Here is a 21399-nt window from a genome sequence, read left to right as displayed (position 1 = left end):
GGGCCAGATGGTGGTTGAAGGGGCGGGTGGGTGGGGTGCTTGGGTTGACATGCGCTCCTTGCGCTTGGCTTCAAGAATAGTAAAGTAATCAGCATAAAGCTTACAAAAGGTTCAGCAAGTGATCGTCACTCCATAAATCATTTTGAAATAACTGAAAAAAGGTAATTTAAACTATTCTCTGCTAGGAGCTTTAGAACAACTGAAGACAAGGTGAGAACACTGAGGTGTAAAAGTAGAACAAGGGCTTATAAATGAGACGAGTTGGAGTTATACCTTTGAAAGGCTACCTCATGGATGAAAAGTCTTAAGGGGACATTGTCCTCTGAATTATCTGGTTCAGATTACAGCCTACTTATTTGTTTGTAGAGGATGATTAAACAAAGAGGTGCATCTTGAAAGAAATTCTATGCAAGACATTCATAACCAGTTACTGTACTATATTGAAACCAGCAGTAGTGTTGGGGCTACAAATAACCTCAGTGTTCAAAGTTTTCCAGGGGTGGAGGGGTGGGGGGGGGGGGAAGCGGTGTGTTCAGTCAACCAGAGTTTCCATTGCATATGTTAAAGTTGTGCAAGGATAACAGTGGGCTTCTCTGTGGTGCCCCACATGATTAAAGAAACTGTTAACACCCATTATCAAAGCTTATACTTCATAGAATCCTAGACATTTACAGCACAGAAGGAGGCCATTCGGCCCATCATGTCTGTGCCAGTTAAAAAATGTGATGAGGGTTTCTACCTCTACCACCCTTCCAGACCCCCACCACCCTCTGGGTGAAAAAAGTTCTCCTCAACTCCCCTCTAATCCTTCTACCAATTACTTTAAATCTATACCCCCTGGTTATTGACCTCTCTGTCAAGGGAATTAGGTGCTTCCTATCCACTCTATCTAGGCCCCATATAATTTTATATACCTCAATTAAGTCTCCCCTCAGCCTGCTCTGTTTCAAAGAAAACAACCCCAGCCTATCCAATCTTTCCTCATAGCTAAAATTTTCCAGTCCTGGCAACATCCTCGTAAATCTCCTCTGTACCCTCTCTAGTGCAATCACATATTTCCTGTAATGTAGTGACCAGAACTATACGCAGTATTCTAAATGTGGCCTAACTAGTGGTTTATACTAGCATAACCTCTCTGCACTTATATTCTATTCCTCGGCTAATAAAGGAAAGTATTCCATATGCCTTCTTAACCACCTTATCTAACTGTCCTGCTACCTTCAGGGATCTGTGGATATGCACTCCAAGGTCCCTCTGGCCCTCTACATTTCTCAGTATCCTACCATTTATCGTGTATTCCCTTGTCTTGTTAGCCCTCCCCAAATGCATTACCTCACACTTCTCCGGATTGAATTCCATTTGCCACTTTTCTGCTCACTTGATCAGTCCATTGATATCTTCCTGCAGTCTACAGCTATCTTTCTTATAATCAACCACACGGTCAATTTTTGTATCATCTGCAAACTTCTTAATCATGCCCCCTACATTGAAGTCTAAATCATTGATACCACAAAAAGCAAGGGACTAGTACAGGAAACTTTCTGGTATCCGGCACTGACGGGACCGAGCTGGTGCCGTTAGATCAAAACTGCCGTATAAACCAGCGCTAATGTTGAAACATACAGAGCTTTTCAGCTCCGTGTGAATCAACAAACCCTGTTGCTTAGCAACAGCTTCAAAACAGTCGGCTGCAGCTGCAAGCGTCTCTAGCTGAAGCTGTTGCTTAGCTACAGACCTTGCAGAGCCTGACTGGGAAAAAAAAAGCAACGAGAAGTAAAAAAAACTTATAGAAAACGGCTCCTGAATTTTGCCGGTAGATAGAGCTTTCCGGACTTTTAACCTCTGGTTAAATGAAAGTTTCCTGTACCGAGCCCTGAGGAACCCCACTGGAAACAGCCTTCCAGTCACAAAAACACCCGTCGAACATTAACCTTTGCTTCTTGCCACTGAGCCAATTTCGGATCCAACTTGCCACTTTCCCTTGGATCCTATGGGCTTTTACATTTTTGACCAACCTGCCATGTGGGACCTTGTCAGACTACAATTCGAGAATCAAATGCACTACCCTCATCGACCCTGCTCGTTACCTCCTCGAAAAATTCTATCAAGTAGGTCAGACATGACCTTCCCTTAACAAATCCATGTTGACTGTCCTTGATTAATCCGTGACTTTCTAAATTATGATTTATATTGTTCCTCAGAATTTTTTCCAATAATTTTCCCACCACCAAGGTTAGGCTGACTGGCCTGTAATTACTTGGTCTATCCCTTTCTCCCCTTTTAAATAATGGCACAACGTTAGCAGTCCTCCAGCACCACGCCTGTAGCCAGAGATGATTGAAAAATGATGGTTAGAGCCTCCGCTATTTCCTCCCTTGCTTCTCTTAATAGCCTGGGATACATTTCATCCGGGCCTGGCGATTTATCTACTTTCAAAGATGCTAAACCTTTTACTACTTCCTCTCTCTCTATGTTTATCCCATCTAATATTTCACACTCCTCCTTTACTACAATGTCTGCATCGTCTTGCTCATCTGTGCAATCAGATGCAAAGTATTCATTAAGAACCATACCCACGTCTTCTGCCTCCACACATAGGTTACCTTTTTGGTCTCTAATAGGCCCTACTCTTTCCTTAGTTATTTTCTTGCTCTTTATGTATTTATAAAACATCTTTGGGTTTTCCTTGATTTTGCTTGACAATATTTTTTCATGCTCACTCTTTGCTTTCCTAATTTCCTTTTTAATTTCACCCCTGCACTTTCTATACTCCTCTAAGCTTTCTGTAGTATTGAGCTCTCAGTATCTGACAAAGGCTTCCCATTTTTCCCTCCTTATCCTACCCTGTATGCTGCTCGACATCCAGGGGGCTCTAGATTTGGGAGTCACACACTTTTTCTTTGTGGGAACATATTTGCTCTGAACCCTCATTATCTCCTTGAACGCCTCCCACTGCTCTGACACGGATTTACATTCAAGTAGCCGTTTCCAGTCCACTTTTGCTAAATCAAATATCAGTTTGGTAAAATTGGCCTTTCTCCAATCGAGAACTTTTACACCTGATCTATCTTTGTCTTTTTCCATAACTGTGCTAAATCTAACTGAATTATGATCACTACCACCAAAGTGCTCTCCCACTGATACCCCTTCCAACAGTCCAGCTTCATTCCCTAAAACTAAGTCCAGAAATGCCCCCTCTTTTGTTGGGCTTGCTATGTATGCCTGAGTCAGAAGGTTATGGATTCAAAACCTACCACATGGAATTAGCACATAGCAGTTGGATGACACATTAAACAGAGACCTAATCTGTCTAAACTGGTGGTTCAGTTAGGCATCATAGGTCCCACAGCACTTTCCGAAGTGGGATTTCCTCCAATTTCCTGGCAAGCATTCCTTCCAGAACCAACACCACTAAAACAGATACATATAGATACATAGAAGATAGGAGCAGGAGTAGGCCATTCGGCCCTTCGTGCCTGCTCCGCCATTCGATGAGATCATGGCTGATCCTTTAATTCAGTATCCCGTCCCCGCCTTCTCTCCGTAACCCTTAACCCCTTTTGCCCGTAGAAATATATCTAATTCCCTCTTAAATATATTTAATGAGCTGGCGTACACTGCCCTCTGTGGCAATGAGTTCCACAGGTTCACCACTCTCTGAGTGAAGAAATTCCCCCTCATCTCTGTCCTAAATGGTTTAGCCCTTATCCTTAAATTATGTCCTCTAGTTCTGTTCTCACCCGCCAAGGGAAACATTCCTTCTGCATCCAGTCTGTCTAGACCTGTCAGAATTTTATACACTTCTATGAGGTCCCCTCTCAATCTTCTAAACTCCAGTGTGTACATCCCTAAACTACATAGTCTCTCCTCATAGGTCATTCCCGCCATTCCTGGTATCAGCCTGGTGAATCGCCGCTGCACCCCCTCCATGGCAAGAACATCCTTCCTCAGATGAGGCGACCAAAACTGTACACAGTACTCGAGGTGTGGTCTCACCAGTGCCCTGTACAGCTGCAGCAAGGTGTCCCTGTTCCTGTATTCTAACCCTTTTGCTATGAAGGCCAGCATACCGTTTGCCTTCTTGACCGCCTGTTGCACCTGCATGCTCGCCTTCAGTGACTGGTGTACAAGAACACCCAGGTCTCTCTGTACTTCCCCCTCTCCCAATCTATTGCCATTTAAATAATAATTTGCCCTCCCGTTCCTGCACCCAAGGTGGATAACTTCGCACTTGTCCACATTATAGTGCATCTGCCATTTATCCGCCCAATCGCCCAGTCTGTCCAAATCGCTCTGGAGCTTCCTGGTCTCTTCCTCTGAGCCCACCCCCCCTCCTAGTTTAGTGTCGTTCAGTTCATCGCTTTTTGTGGAAACTTATGGGCTCAAAATAGCTGTCTTATTTGTCTACACAGCAATAGTTACTGCATTTAAAGTAATTCATTGTCTGTAAAGTACTTTGAGATGTGATACACATCTTTCTTTCACACATGAATAATAGCTACTTAGTCAAATCACTGGAGGTCAATTAGCATCCATAGAACCATTTCCCAACAAAGAATTAATGCTTTCAGGAGAGCAAGAAAATCTGCAAGGAAAAAAATTAAGAATGGTGGGTTGCGTAATGCATTGTACAGCTACGGGTACATGTCCACAATTCCAAACACCGCAAATTAACAATCTCATCTGTGCCTTTGTTGGATTAAATGCCAACTTAAAAAAAAAGTTACATTGAGTGAAAGAACACTTTTGTTCTATTATAACACTACAGAACGTCTACACTATGGGTAGTGTACAAATAAATTACACTAAATTACCTCATGAGTGTATACTCTTCGCTTAACTTCTGGGGAGCTTTCAGGTGATGAAATGTTCTTTGGACAGGACAAAGGAGAGAAGAAAAAGTAGATAAAATGTGAACAAAAGATACTTTAAAACTGAACTGAATTAATTAGTTCACTAGTATACCATATCAAATAAAACCAAAGGTATATTGAATAACTTATAGTACATCTCAAAACAAGTTCTTTTTAATAGTGTAATAAAATACCAATAATATTAATATAGATAGATAACCTACCTATTAAGGTTGACTTCATTCTTTGTGTTTTAAGCATTTTTTACACACCATTAGGGTAAACCCAAATTACCACTGGGTAATACCCTTTGTGTTGGTTCCACGACCCTCCCTCAGCCAGCAGATTCCTCCTGGGTACTGTCTCCCAATTTCCCAGCAATATAATTTTTGCACCTTGTACTATACAGGTAGACTACCCTTTATCCGAACTTCCGAAAACCGAAACCCTCTAAAAATCGAAGGTTTTTTCGTTCAGCGTAAGTCGTGCGCACGACATGACCAGAGTGGCGCACGACTTACGCTGAGCAGGGCAGAGGGTCACTGAGTTCCCTCCTGGGTAGGAGATTGCAGGCCGAGCCGGGCAGTGTGAAGGAGGTATACCGGGAGAGTGAACCCAACAATACAGCGGCCCGTCCGATAGCTGCAGCGGCCTGTCCGATATTCTTTTCTCCCCCCCCGACCCCCACCCTTTCGGATAAGGGATAGTGTATCCTTTATCCGCACTTCCGAAAACCGAAATCCTCTGAAAACCTAAAGTGTTTTCGTTCAGCGTAAGTCGTGCGCACGACCCCGACCCCCGCCGCCGACCCCCACCCCCGACAAATTTCCCAGTCTTATAAAATACCTTCCGAAATCCGAAATTTTCCAAAAACCAAAACACGGCTGGTCCCGAGGTTTTCGGATAAAGGATAGTCTACCTGTATAGTGTTATACACATGGGAACAGGAGTAGGCCATTCAGCCCCTCGAGTCTGTTCCGCCATTTAAATGAGATCATGGCTGATCTGCGACCTAACTCCATATACCCACCTTTGCCCCATATCCCTTAATACCCATGGTTAACAAAAATCTATCAATCTCAGATTTAAAATTAACCATTGATCTAGCATCAATTGCTGTTTGCGGAAGAGAGTTTCAAACTTCTACCACCCTTTGTGTGTGAAAGTGTGCTTTATTTCACTCCTGAAAGGCCAGGCTCTAATTTTTAGACTATGCCCCCTTGTCCTAGACTCCCCAACCAGTGGAAATAGTTTCTCTCTATCTACCCTAGCTGTTCCCCTTAATATCTTGAAAACTTCAGTCAAATCACCCCTTAAATCACTCGTTTCCCACATCACATTAAAACAGTGACTACACTCCAAAAGTACCTCTTTGGCTGTAAAGTGCTTTGAGATATCCGGTGGTCGTGAAGGGCGCTATATAAATGTAAGTCTTTCTTTCTTTAACCTTCTAAATTCTAGGGAATACAACCCTAATTTGTGTAATCTCTCCTCGTAATTTAACCCTTGCAGTCCGGGTATCATTCTGGTAAACCTACGCTGCACTCCCTCCAAGGCCAATATATCCTTCCTAAGTAGTGGTACCTTGAATTACATCAGTAATAAAACAGAAATTAACATTACCACATCCCAATAGAGATGACAAGAAGCTGGAAGGGTGGGTCTCTAGAATGTGAAGGATCCTTCCCATTTGAAGGTTTGTAATTTTTCTTCTTCATTTAAACTCCCTACTTAGGCCACAAGGAACATGAGTAGGCCATTCAGCCCCTCGAGCCTGTTTCACTATTCAATTCGATCATGGCTTAGTCTGCAGCTCAACTCCATTTACAGGAAACTTTCTTTTAACCGGCACGGACGGGACCGACGTGGTGCCGGTTCATCAAAAATTCCGGATAACCGAACGCTATAGTAAAAGATAGGGAGAGCGGACAGCTCCGTATAAAGCAACAAACCCTGTTGCTTAGCAACAACTGTAGAACAATGCCCACAAGTTTCAAGCGTCTCTGTAGCTTAGCAACAGCTGCAGCCACACCCTTGCACAGCACAGATGGAAGAAGGCAAATACAATTTAAAGTAAAACCTACTCCTGAATTTTGCCGGTTAACCGAGATTTCCGGTTATTTAGGTGCCGGTAAATCGAAAGTTTCCTGTACCCATCTTGCTCCACATCCCTGGATACCCTTACCTAACAAAAAGCTATCGATCTCACTCTTGAAAGTTTCAATTAACCCATCATCCACAGGCTTTTGGGGGACAGAGTTCCAGATTTCCACTACCCTTTGTGAAGAAATGCTTCCTGATTTCACTCCAGAATGGCCTGGCTCTAATTTTAAGATTGTGTCCCCTTGTTCTGGATTCCCCCATTGGAGGAAATAGTTTCTCTGTACTACCCTATCTAACCTTTTTATCATTTTAAACACCTTGATTAGATCACCCCTCAGTCTTCCATACTCAAGTGAATACAAGCTAAATTTATGCAACCTGCCCATATAATTTAACCCTTTAAGCACTGATATCATTCTGGTGAATCTGCACTGTACCCACTCCAAGGCCAACATATCCACTCCAAGACCAATGTATCCTTCCTGAGGTGCGGTGCCCAGAAGTGAACGCAGTGCTCCAGGTGGGGTCTGACCAAGGCTGTGAACAATTGAAGCATTATTTCCTCACTTTGCATTCCAACCCCCTTGAGATAAAGGCCAACATTCCATTAGGCCTTTTGATTTATTTTTGTACCTGTGCACTGGCTTTTAGTGATTCATGTACATGGACACCAAAATCCCTTTGCTCTTCCACAGTTTCTAGTCTCTCATCAAGAAAATATTCTGATTTTTGGCTTTCTTGGATCCAAAGTGGATTGCCTCACACTTCCCCACATTGAACTCCATCTGCCATAGTTTTACCCACTCATTTAATCTGTCAGTGTCCCTTTGAAAGTTCCTGCTCCCACCTATAAGGATGTGATAAGAAAGTTTTGCTCAGTTTTGGCTTTTTGGAGACCTTTTTAAATGAGGAAGAACGATATATGAAGGATGGCACATTACGAAGCAGTTACTTCATGAGAAACACAGACTATTCATAAAATGGAAACACAAGCATCTGCCAAATTTGAAATAATGGCCCGTATTTTCCGATGCCTACAGGTGTGTAATAGCTGTGTACACACCCGTAGGGACATCAGAAATGCCGGTTTCGGGCATGCAAAGCACATGCGCTGAAAAACGGTATTTCCGATCTGTCAAGAATCCTCTTGGCAGATCGGATGCCTGCCCTGGAAAAGGACCTCTGTGGGCGGAGAGTTCCGCTTTCTGCAGAACCTCCGCCCGCTGAAATCCCTTAGATATCTTACGCCTGGTAAGGCCTGCTTTTAACAGCATAAGAGTTTTAAAAAAGTTAAAAAAAATGTTTTCCACTCATTTATAATTTAAAAAATACCTTTAAAAAGTGTTTATTTTTATCCCTGTAAAAAAAACTTTAAATTATTTTTTCCAAAAAATTTAAAATATTTAATTAATGTAATTTTAACTCATTTTAAAAACGTCATTAAAAAAAATTATTGAATGTTTTAGGGGTAAAAATTCGGTTGCTTTGTGCCTCCCATTAGCGCCTTAAGAGGGCGCTAACGGGGTGCAAAGCAACCAGCGCCCGGGTGCAGTGCCGCCAACGCCTCCCGCGGAAGGTTAACGGCGGCGGTAACCACTAGCGCCCTGCGGCGCTGCACCGCCACCAACGATGTCATCGTCGTGAGCAGTGCCCCGCTCGCGATCTTCGGTAGCGCCCCCTGACCCCGTCGGATGTTATGTCCGACAGGGTCAGGGGGGCCTACCTGTGGCCGGGGCGGCGCTAATTAAAGGGGAGGTGGCGGGTGGCCATTTTTGTTGCTGGTCACCTGCCAGCACTTGCTGTCCCCGGCCCCCATGAAGGCCCCCCCCCCCCCCGCATGGGTGCTGGCTGCTCTCCGTGAGCCCGGCACTTGAGTGCCAGGCTCGTTTGCCGGCACTCCCGATCCCAGGTGGCCCGGCTGCGCCCCTCCCCTTTAATAAAGGGAGGGAGGCCTGCAGTACCGCACCGCGACGTGCCGTGATATTGCCTCGCAGCGCCCCAAGAGGGACGTGGGGCGCTTCCAGTAGTGCCCCTCCTCCCTCTCGGGGCGCTACCTGGGAAAATTGGCTGCGGGGGCGCTAATTTTTCTGGGTCGCGCCCCGGTGAAGTTATCGCCTCAAAGGGGGCGCGACTCAATTTTTCCCCCTTAAGTGTCTTTTTTCAGTGATCCCCATTCATACTTTTGACAGTCCTATCTGTCAAAAGTATGAAGGGGGATTCTCTTCTTTCATTGGCTTGCCTGGTCCACATGATCCCAGGGACGTTTGCGAACCGCATGCGCCCCTGGGATACGTGGGCCCTGCGCATTTCGACTGTGGAGAAAGCCCAGGATCGGAAATGTCCGGACCGCGGGAGCCCTCAGGTAAGGCGCAGATTCTTTTCCGACAGGAGGCATCCGCACACAGGAAGCTTCCTATCAGAAATTACGGGCCAATATTCACTTGTGGCAACCCTCATGGGAATGTAATTTGCAACTTTCTGAGTGGAAAGTCCGTTTATGAAGATGTATTAGGAGCCATCAGGGTGAGTCCAGTCCCAGTGACCAATTTGGAGAGCATAGGATCTGGGAACATGTCCAGAGTTTGTGTCCCACATTATCCATCCAGAGACAGACTGATTGGCCATGTGATCCTTAAAATGCTGAAACTTACAGCTGCATTAAGTGCTAGGTTGTTTTCTGAGTGTCCAGGCATCTTTTTGATGGGCACTTCAATCCTATAGTGACGTCCTCTCACCTGATTATAGACAGCAGAAGGGGATGCTGCCTATGCCTGGATATGTTGTTTGCCAACGTCCACCACTAGTGGCCCAGGGAAGAAGCCAGATTTAAAATTACAACATGACAAGAGAAAGAAGCTAAGATGACCAGTGAAAGAAGAGATTCAGACGATGAGTTTTGTGGTACAGGTAGACTACCCTTTATCCGGACTTCCGAAAACCGAAACCCTCTAAAAACCGAAGGTTTTTTCGGTCAGCGTAAGTCCAGTGTAAGTCGTGCGCACGACCCCACGCCGGCCCCGACCCTCGCCGGTCCCGACCCCCGCGCGGACCCCCGCCGACTTACGCTGAGCGTCAGCGTTTAAGTCGTGCGCACGACCCCCCGCCGGCCCCGACCCCCCCGCGGACCCCGACTGTAAGTCGGCGGGGGTGTCGGTGGGGGTCCGCGGGGGGGTCGGGGCCGGCGGGGGGTCGTGCGCACGATTTACGCTGCGCGTCAGCGTAAGTCGTGCGCACGACCCCCCGCGGACCCCTGCCGACCCACCTTCCGAAATCCGAAATCCGAAACACGGCTGGTCCCAAGGTTTTCGGATAAAGGATAGTCTACCTGTACTTTGTCAGTTGTCATTCTGCATGGACCTTGTAGTCCAAACATACATATTCTATTGAGGAAGGCCCAAATGGCCCACTAGAGGGTTTCTTGCTATTTTCATTACTTAACAATATTAACTGCTAACTAAATGAGCCCACTGACTTATCTTCATGAATCCTGGACTCATCCTATATAATAAAAGCACGAGAGGAGGGAGCTAGGCAGCCACTATGTGTTCATATACTTTAAGAAACAAAACGTAAAATTTGAATAGCCATTATGAATTGTAAAGCACCTCTGGCACAATACATGCTTAAAATTTGGAGAGATCTTCCAACTTCACTCTGTAAATTTTAAGAATGTGTTTTTATAAATTCAACTGGATAAGACAAAGGTTTAGGACATTTGATGGCAACAAACTTTCACCAATGCATCTCTGAAAAGATTGGTCTGGAGATGGTAACATGAATCCCCAGAAAGCACAAAACTGTATACAGCATTGGATGGGGGTCACAAAATTAATATCTTCCCATCAAAAAAAAGTCTTATAAAGGTTTGCTGTTATTATCTCTTTCCTGTTTGGAAAGTTGTGTTTATCCTAATGGAATGCAGAATATATAATGTATTTTTCTTTATATTCGTTCATGGGATGTGGGCGTCGCTGGCAAGGCCAGCATTTATTGCCCATCCCTAGTTGCCCTTGAGAAGGTGGTGGTGAGCCCCCTTCTTGAACCGCTGCAACCGTGTGGTGAAGGTGCTCCCACAGTGCTGTTAGGAAGCAAGTTCCAGAATTTTGACCCAGCAACGATGAAGGATCGGCGATATACTTCCAAGTCAGGATGATGTGTGACTTGGAGGGGCGCTTGGAGGTGGTGTTGTTCCCATGCGCCTGCTGCCCTTGTCCTTCTAGGTGATAGAGGTGGTGGATTTGGGAGGTGCTGCCAAAGAAGCCTTGGCAAGTTGCTGCAATGCATCGTGTAGATGGTACACACTACAGCCATGGTACACCGGTGGTGGAGGGAGTGCAAGTTTAGGGTGGTGGATGGGGTGCCAATCAAGTAGGCTGCTTTGTCTTGGATGGTGTCGAGCTTCTTGAGTGTTGTTGGAGCTGCACTCATGCCAGGCAAGTGGAGACTATTCCATCACACTCCTTCCTCACTTGTGCCTTGTAGATGGTGGAAAGGCTTTGGGGACACACTCGCCACAGAATACCCAGCCTCTGATCTGCTCTTGTCACAGTATTTATGTGGCTGGTCCAGTTAAGTTTCTGGTCAATGGTGAACCCCAGGATATTGATGGGGGATTCGGCGATGGTAATGTTGTTGAATGTCAAGGGGCGGTGGTTAGACACTTGCTTGTTGGAGATAGTCATTGCCTGACACTTGTGTAGCGTGACTGTTACCTGCTTCTTATCAGCCCAAGCCTGAAAGTTGTCCAGATCTTGCTACATGCAGGCATGGACTGCTTCATTATCTGAGGAGTTGCGAATGGCAATAAACACTGTGCAGTCATCAGCAAACATCCCCACTTCTGACCTTATGATGGCGGGAAGGCCATTGATGAAGCAGCTGAAGATGGTTGGGTCTAGGACACTGCCCTGAGGAACTCCTGCAGCGATGTTCTGGGGCTGTGATGATTGACCTCCAACCACCACAACCATCTTCCTTTGTGCTAGGTATGACTCCAGCCAGTGGAGAGTTTCCCCCCCCGATTCCCACTGACTTCAGTTTTACTAGGGCTCCTTGACGCCACACTCGGTCAAATGCTGCCTTTATGTCAAGGGCAGTCACTCTCACCTCACCTCTGGAATTCAGCTCTTTTGTCCATGTTTGGACCAAGGCTGTAATGAGGTCTGGAGCGGAATGGTCCTGGCGGAACCCAAACTGAGCATGTGAGCAGGTTATTGGTGAGTAAGTGCTGCTTGATAGCACTGTCGACGACACCTTCCATCACTTCGCTGATGATTGAGAGTAGATTGATGGGGCGGTAATTGGCCGGGTTGGATTTGTCCTGCTTTTTGTGGACAGGACATACCTGGGCAGTTTTCATAGATGCCAGTGTTATAGCTGTACTGGAACAACTTGGCTAGAGGCATGGCTAGTTCTGGAGCACAAGTCTTCAAAATGACAGCCGGGATGTTGTCAGGGTCCACAGCCTTTGCTGTATCCAGTGCGCTCAGCCGTTTCTTGATATCACATGGAGTGAATCGAATTGGCTGAAGACTGGCTTCTGTGGTGGTGGGGACCTCAGGAGGAGGCTGAGATGGATCATCCACTCAGCACTTCTGGCTGAAGATGGTTGCAAATGCTTCAGCTTTGTCTTTCAATCATTGGCTGGAATTTTGCCTACCTAGGCGGGTCCGGTGCGGCTGGTGTCCGTGGCGGGTCGCAACCCCGCTGCTGGCTCTATCCCGCTGTTGAAAATGAACTTGCCTTAATGGGGCAAACGTTTCAATGATCTCATTAGATCAGAGCCTGCCCAGCGTGTTACCTGGCTCAATGACATGGAGCAGGTCAGGTGATGTCATTCAGGACGCTTTTTCAGCTGGGATCCTTAAAGGGACCGTGGCCCACATTACATTTGAAGTTTAATCTAAAATAGTGCTGTCCGTGCACTACAGCATTGGAGTGCTGCAAACACTGACAATGACTGCACAGAGGCAGAGGGCTGCACCCAGGTTCTCCGATGACTCTCTCCATATGCTCTCAGAGCATGCAGGGAGGTCCTCTTCCCTTCCGATGGGCAGAAGAGACCTCTCCAGGAGACCAAGACAGCCTGGTTGCAGATTGCAGAGGAGGTCACAAGCAGGGATGTGGTCAGGAGAACCTGGGTGCAGTGCCGCAAACGTTTCAATGATCTCATTAGATCAGGAAATGTAAGTACAAAGCCACACTCAACCTCATCCTGCTGTGCCTCTCATCACATCCCCATCACTCTGTCTTCCCTACCCTACTCCTGCACATCCTTACTCACACCAACATACCTTGCACGTCCACCCATCCCTCTCTCTCTATCTACATTATCACATCCCCATCTCACTAGCCACCCCTTACACTCATCCTGGTGCAATCATACCAACTAACAACACACAAGGGTAGCAACTTGGGTGTTTTATTCAATGTTTATGTAAAGTTTCTGTTAATGTGGTGTCAAACATAAAAATCTTTATTTTCAACACATTCCGGTCTTGGACAGATTTGTGTGCACCTTTTTAAGTGGCTTAGTGAGTTGCAGTGAATGGCGAGACATAACGGTACCCCCGCAATGGTGAGGAGTGTGAAAGGAATGGCTTGATCATTGTAGGGATGCTTTATGGTGTTGGTGTGGGGTGGTGCCAACCTGGCGCATCATGTGGCAGCCATATGGGTGTGCAGCGTAAAGTTAACTAAATCTTGCCATGATGAGGCCATCCCTGGCCTCCCAGGCAGCAACGTGCTTGGGTGCTGATGCCCTGTGCAATATTAAGCGATTGCGGAGAAGGTTGGTGTTGTTGTTGTTGCTGCTGCTGGTGTTGGGGCTCATTGTGGTCCGATTCTGAGGACCAAGGTGAGACAGTATAAACAGCACTCATGTTGATGAAATAGATGGCAGGTGAACTTGAGATGACAGAAGCATTCTGTCAATGGTGAGAGAGTTCTTCCAATGAAGTGGCACTGGATGGAGACTTACATAGAAACATACAAGATAGGAGCAGGAGTAGGCCATTCGGCCCTTCGAGCCTGCTCTGCCATTCAACGAGATCATGGCTGATCATCCAAACCCTAGCACCCGGTCCCTACACCGACAGCCATCCCACACAAGCCCTATCCCCGTAACCCCACGTTATTTAATCCCCCTAACACTAAGGGCTAATTTTTTTTTCATGGCCAATCAACCTAACCCGCACATCTTTGGACTGTGGGAGGAAACCGGAGCACCCGGAGAAAACCCACGCAAACACGGGGAGAATGTGCAAACTCCACACAGTCACCTGAGGCCGGATTTGAACCCGGGTCTCTGGCGCTGTGAGGCAACAGTGCTAACCACTATGCCACCATGCTGCCCACTTTGCTGGAAACACTTGAAGCCTGCAGAATCTGTGCTGGAAATAGACCGAGCAACAGCTTCTGCCTGAGGAAAGTGTTCATCTGTCAGGTGGAAACTTTTACTGTACATTTGATGCTGTCAAGTAATCAGCTGGAGCAATGGCCACTGAACTCCCGCCTCAGGTTGACAGACGTTCCCGAGCTGCCTGAATCCCGTGGCCGTGCAGGGAAATTTAAAAAGTAAGTGAAAAAGGCTCTTAAGTACTTGTAAACTACCTGATAACCATCTCCATTAGATCCCCCGTCGCTGCTGGTCGGGTCGGCTCTGCGATGTCAGATGCACCTGGGAGCAAGATGACGGCGGGTTCCTGACCCGCTGTCAAAAATAACAACTTTCCCACCCGACCCGCCACCGATCGCGCCCGCTACCACTCTGGAAAATTCCGGCCATTATTTAAGACTATTATTGCTTCCAGAAAAATATTAGCACAAATTAAATTTACTATTCTTTAAGTATCATCTTTAAGTCTACAATGTGCAAACCGGTTAAATATGGAAGATACAAGCTATTGTACAGATTGATCCTGGCCTGGTATTATTTGAAAGCAAAATAGCCCAAACTTAATTTTAATTTTACGGTTCCTGTAAAATTTCAGTCATGTGTAATTTTCCTATTTAAAAAAAATACAGAACTTACCTCAAATTGCAGGGAATTTCCTTGAAGGTTGGGTGTTACAGGTGTCACAGGTGAATAAACAGGTTTGTAACCATTTCTACAAGATTCGTCCTCTATTTTTCCCTTTGTTGGAGTACTACACATAGAAGGATCTGAGGCAGTGATATCAACAAATGGGGGAGTTGTCTGTGGAGAAGGGATTGGAGTAGAGGGCTCAGGTAGACCAGAATCTGTTAGATGCCGTAATCTTCTCTTCTTTAAAGGGGTAATTAATTCTGTAAGACAAGGCAGACGATGAGAACAACAGAAGACAATTTTTAGGAGTAAGGTTGAGTGAAAATCTGAATAAAAATACTCAAAACTAAGTTTGATCACTTAATTTACAAATGGAAAATCAAACTGCACACATTTCGTGCAAGACATGTAACAATGAATAGTTAAGCTCACAACCCCTCTCCCTCCACAGACATGTGTATATATTTCCCCATCTCCTCTCTCAATTTCTCCTGTGTACTTTTCTTTACTTACTCAATCTAACATTATACAATTTATCTCGCTTTGGAAAGAACTTGTGGCCCTCAAAATAGATGCTGGCATAAACTAGCAGCTATGAATTAAATGAGATTGGCTTGCTCAAGGTAGGACTGAGATTTTTCAAAATCATGTGCCATACTAAACACAAGAAATTAAAAAACTTTAATTAAACTATCCCATCCACACCTCAAAACCTAAAAGAAAGTGCCAGGACATTTCCAGTGACTTTGCTAAACTCTGCAAGCCACAGAGCTGTGCTGGCCTGACACGTGTAATAATTGTGGCTACAGAGAAAGGCACAGGTGTCAAATAGTGGAATGGTTCTGTGGCATTTTGAACAAATTTTACAATTAGGTACTGGTAAATCCACAGCCAAATCTGCATCAGAAAAACTTTTAAATTCGGAGAGTAGGGCTCAGACAGCATCAGGGTCCTAACTAAACCCAAGGTTAAAAGTCTAATGAAAAACTGATCTTAGGATTGCTAAAAACTAAATGCACTCTTTGGTGGGACATTATAGATATGTAACCTGAGTTCTGTGTAAGAAAAATAACCAAGGATTTATCTCAAATGGACATGGAGGGCCAAGCAGGGTTGGAGAAGATCCCATTATATGGAGGCTGAGCAAATGAGGAACAATATCCATTACAATTCTAGATTTATTCAAATCATCAGTTTGTTATGATTCCTATTGTTTCAATAGATTGTGACTTTAGTACATTTCAATACCTGTCAAAGAGCAATTCCCACTGAGTGCTGCAGTGCCTGGGCTGTTAGTTTCTCCACTCATTGCTGGGCTCAGAGAGCCATCATACGACGTGGAATCAAAGGCGTCAGCAACTGTTGATGAAGTTTCATCCTCCAAGGCCTGCTTTAACCAACGCTTCACAAACAAATGTATGAATTAGATGCTATTCATTCGTATAATTACAGAGAACAGGATAAAAACAAAAGCCTAAAACTAAAATTCTCACTTCCTCAGGATTCCCATTACTGCTCAGGTAACCTTTAAAATTGATGAAAGTTAAAAATAAAAATGTTTGCCTTTGTAAAATGATGTGGATTTAATCCTCAAAAAAATCATTTAGGTTGGAAATTCACTCACCATGGGTATTTGGGCATAGACAGTGGAGTCCCCTTATCAAATTCAAAATTATAGGTGCCTTTAATAACTCCACATTAGCTCAATAAATAATAAATAGTGATCTGTGTTTTAAGTAGGCTATGATATCAAGCTAATTCATAAAAACTACTACATAAAAATACATTTACATGACCATCAAAAGTGGAGGTAAAATTATATTACCTTTTTACAGGATCCAGCTTTTGGTTCCAAAGGCTCTTTCCGTCTTCTTCTCTCTGACAAGAATGGAGAGCAAAAGCGAATATAGTGCTTAGGGGTTGTATAAATATGAGGACTATGTGTAAGGCCGGGTAATGAATTCAACTGTGTAGCTAGAACCTCAGGGTCAGTTGTTATCCGCAGAGGTCTATCTAAAGGGTTGTCTAGTGGTTTACCAGCCTTCTCATTCAACCATTCACTGACCAAGTGCTGAAAAGAAAAACACATTTTAAAATTATTAACGTTGCTAGAACACTAATTTTTATATTTGCTTTCCATCTACTTTTCCTGGTGCCACGCAGGAGTGAAAAATTATTTTAAAAAATCACAAAGGTGTTAAATTAATATTTTTAAATTGAAAAGTTAAAAATAGGAAGTAAATATTTTTTTAAAATAGGGGAGGGTAAAATATAATGGGAAATATTGGCATAGACCAATTGTTTTTCAAACAAATGGTTGATTATTGTGAAGCTATTGAGAGACATCAACTACATGATCACATTACCAATGCTGGAGAATCTACAACCATATACTTATAATGTATTCTAAGGCACACAAGCACACAACTTTTAATAAGCTAGATAGACACAGACCAAATAGATAGATGCACACCTTTTTTGTCTTGGGGTATTTGGTTGCTGTTTTGTTGATAGTTGGTGATGGTGTTCCTGTTGATTCTTCTGCTGTTACTATGGTGGTTGTGGTGGTTTCTGCCGCTGATGATGGTTCTACTTCGATCGCCTCTTCCTCCATGTCAGCATCGCATGACCTAGGTGCTGTTTCAGGAAAAGAATTTTCAACTTCATTTTGTTGGTTACTGGAGACATCGACTTCTGGAGAAGATGGAGGAATATCAGAGCAGGTACTGACAGTTCTGTGCCTACGGCGCTGCTGTCCTATGTGAGTCCTACTGCGAGAGAAGCTTTTCCTCTGTTTTGCTCTGTTTACCCTGGCAGGATTTGGCTTGCTTAAAACTTCTTCTTTTACTGATTCCTAAAGGAAAGATGAAAATCATAATGATATAGTAATTAGAAATTTACACATGCATCCCTGATTGAGTTGAGTACATTTTTCTGAAATTTAACACTAAGGCAAAGAACCAGAGAAAGCACGTGGCTTTTAAGTTTATTAAGATTTATAGAAGATAATGCTGGTCCGGATCTTGCTAGAGCGTGGCATCTTGCAGTGTATGCCTTTACAGGAAACTTTTTTTATCCGGCACAGATGGGACCGACGTGGTGCCGGTTCATCAAAAATTCCGGATAACCGAACGCTATAGTAAAAGATACGGAGAGCTGACAGCTCCGTATAAAGCAACAAACCCTGTTGCTTAGCAACAAGTGCAGAACAATGGCCACAAGTTCCAAGCGTCTCTGTAGCTTAGCAACAGCTGCAGCCACACCCTTGCACAGTAACAGATCGAGGAAGGCAAGTACAATATGAAGTAAAACTTACCTGAACCTACTCCTGAATTTTGCCGGTTAACCGAGATTTCCGGTTATTTAGGTGCCGGTAAATCGAAAGTTTCCTGTAGTTACTTTTCCTGCACCTTTCAGCTCAATTTTTTTTTTGCACCGTAAAATGCTCAAGTGCAAGCTGATAATGGCGTGGCGAGGCCAATGGGGAATCTGGGACCTTAGTTGATGGCGGGACCGACAATGTATCCCCTTAACCAATGATATTTAAGAATTGAGAAAGAAACAGAGGAACGACGGAGAAGGAGGGTGCATTAGAGTAAAATCAGGTACAGAAAGAAAAATAAAGAAAGGGAAAGAAAGATTGGATTAACAGAGAGAGTGAAAAGAAACAAAGGAAAAGAAAAAAATTTCAAAAAATAAAAATTTGACAACTGACATTTTTAAAATCTTGAACAATTGACTACATGCAGGAATAAGATTAAACACTTTAAATTGTTCCCATTCTGAGAGGCTGATTGGCATTGCATTAACAATTATCACATTGTTAAAAAGGTACTTACACTCTTAATTACCAGACCTAACTTTCTGTGGCAGGTTTAATGGAAAATTAATTATAGATCCAGCAAATTCTTAAAAATACAGGGAGGCTAAGGGTGAGATGCCGTTTGTGTGAATCAAACAGCGGAGCAGTGTAAATCGACCAGCAAGTTCTAGAGATTCGCAACTCACAGCGTATCTCTTAATCCCCTGAACCAGCTGGCCGATTTGCACATTAAGAACGGTGTGCGACCATTATTCTTCCAGCAAGATCTGGCCTGCTGTTTCTTTTCTTTGGTAAAACATTTAGCTTTCAAAGCACATCATGTTGTTTGGAACTTCATTTCAATCGAGTGCATTGTCTGTTGAAGCTCAACAAGCTCTCAAACAATCAAGTGCATTTTCAGTGTCCAGTTAATGATGTATCTTGAGCATTGATGTAGATAGCATCATCTGAATTGCTTCTCTCAAGTACTCCACCAAGGACATGTCATCCTGATACAGCTCTAAGCTCTAGTCGTTGATGCTTCCTGAACACCAGAAAAATATTAACCAAGACTGAGATCTTGTTCTAGATGTCTCCTCTCAACTGTCAGGGCTTCCAGGGGAAAGTTTCCAAGTCTATATGGAATATCTGACTAGATAATTGTAAGAGGAAATCGTTCATGTAAGGCAGCGAAGTATGAACACACTTGTTCAAGTCTAAGTTACCAAAAACACCACTGCTCCTTCTGATAAAGAGACATCAGTTTCCAAGAGGACATATCTGTCAATGGTCTTTGAGCAGAAACAGAGAAGGATAGAGACATACTCCCATACTTTTCATTAATGTACTGGAGTACTGTTGTAATATGTATCTGGAGATATAAACACTGGTTCTGCAGAGCCTGAAAGTGAACCAAAGGTCTGTTGTGTAGTTCCTGAGTGTGAGCACCAGCTGCACAGGAACACATTAACTGTTAGTGCCACTGGAGAGGAGGTGGCTGCAGGGGGATCAACTTAACATTACTTCCTGGAATCTCAAATATTGGTCTCAGCAAGCTCTAACTGCTTGTTGTAACCCTAATAACAGTCCACTATTAAAGTTTCTAAATGCAAGTTTATTGAAAAGATACATCAACTATTCGCTTCCTGCTCCTCCAGCAGGTGTTACTTTTGATCGTTTACCATCTCTCAAAACCTCATAAATCTTCTTTCAGCCCCTTTGCTGTACCCATGGTTCAGTTGCTCGCTTTAGTTCACTATTTTCTTCTAACTAATCTGGATGATCTTGGCAAATTACTGCTTGATCCTCAAGTTTTATCTCTGCTATGTCTTTTAGATGTTCTGCTCTCTGGACCCCAAGACCACCATAATCCTTTCTATTGTCCTCAAAAAATTTACCTCCAAACTTACCCATTTCCTACATTACAACAATGACTACACTTCAAATGTACTTCATTGGTTGTAAAGAGCTTTTGGCCGCCCTGAGGTCATGAAGTCTTTCTTTTATTGTGTAAAATCCCATCAGTCTCTCTGACTCCTAGTCCACCTTTCCTTTTTCTTGTAAATTTGCTCATATTCATCCTATCCATTAGAAAGGTGATCCCTGTTGCCCTCACATCTGTACTTTCTGTAATTATGGAAGCTGAGCTTGAGGACCAGCTGGCTACTGCCAGCAACATAGGCAGGGAAGAAAAGTATGTACCTGCAAGGACACATTTCAGAAAGAAGCCACCTCATAGAGAGAGAGGATACTGAAACAGATAAAGAGAAGTGGGCGACTGTCCATATCAGGAAGAGAAGACAGTACAGGAAAGCTGTGCAGGTCTGGAGTTATCCAATAAGCATACAGAGCACAACGCCTATAATGAGGACAAGACACAGGATAGGGTAAATTGGACCAACGCTACAGCAACAAGGCATTATTCATGGGGAAGACACTAACCATGAGAATTGGAGAGTGGTAGATGTAGCAGATTCTATAATTAGGGAGATTGACATCCTATTTTGTAGTTGCAACTGGGAGCCCTAAATGTGTGCCTTCTAGATACCAGGAAAGGGACATGACAAAGTGGGTAGAAAACTTCTAAAAAGGGAAGGAAATCAGCCAGAAGAGGACAACAGTTGGAAAAGGCCCTTTTGGTAACAAAGGAAATGGGGGAGTATGGGCAAAAGGGAGATTTTCTTTAAGTATTAGGGTGTCTCCAGCTCCATATCATTTGTATACATTTTGAATGGAACTGGCCACAGCACTGATCCCTGGCTCCTCACCAGTGACCCTTTGCTATAGTGCCGTAGCTCCATTCACAACAATCCTTTGGTGTCTCTGTCCTACTGTTTATGGGTAGCCTGGTGAGCGGAGGTAAAAACAAAAACAAGGTAAAGAAGATTAAGAAACTGATCTGAAGATAAAATAGAAAATGAGGTTAGGAAAGCAGGAAATATTAGAAGAAATGTCAAACATTTTTTGTTAAATAAATAACAGTATTTGCAGCAAGCAGTTCAAAAAGGAAATAGTGGGGCCATTAAAAGATTCCAAAAGTGACATATCATCAAGCGATATAGGCATAGTAAAAACACTAAATTAATTCTTCTTTATGTTCATGGATGAGACCATCA

The 21399-nt window shown here is 43.9% G+C and overlaps 1 protein-coding gene across 6 annotated transcripts in view; it reads right to left on the bottom strand.

Annotated features, from left to right (window-relative positions):
- kmt2e (lysine (K)-specific methyltransferase 2E) overlaps positions 1-21399 on the bottom strand; it is a 226048-nt gene that overhangs the window by 18992 nt on the left and 185657 nt on the right. For 5 of the 6 annotated variants that reach the window (XM_086010458.1, XM_086010464.1, XM_086010463.1 and 2 more), the window contains 5 exons: positions 17456-17836; positions 16808-17053; positions 16231-16384; positions 14989-15242; positions 4815-4871 (listed from right to left, as the gene is read on the bottom strand). In XM_086010458.1, coding sequence (XP_085866584.1) covers positions 4815-4871; positions 14989-15242; positions 16231-16384; positions 16808-17053; positions 17456-17836 — 1092 coding nt within the window. The remainder of the gene's footprint in view (positions 1-4814; positions 4872-14988; positions 15243-16230; positions 16385-16807; positions 17054-17455; positions 17837-21399) is intronic. The other variant, XM_086010460.1, reaches the window with a different exon arrangement.

Source organism: Somniosus microcephalus, chromosome 17, assembly GCF_052327205.1.
Source record: "Somniosus microcephalus isolate GS21.2 chromosome 17, FLI_Smic_1.0, whole genome shotgun sequence".
Classification (NCBI taxonomy): domain Eukaryota; kingdom Metazoa; phylum Chordata; class Chondrichthyes; order Squaliformes; family Somniosidae; genus Somniosus; species Somniosus microcephalus.
This window is presented reverse-complemented; position numbering and strand designations above follow the sequence as displayed.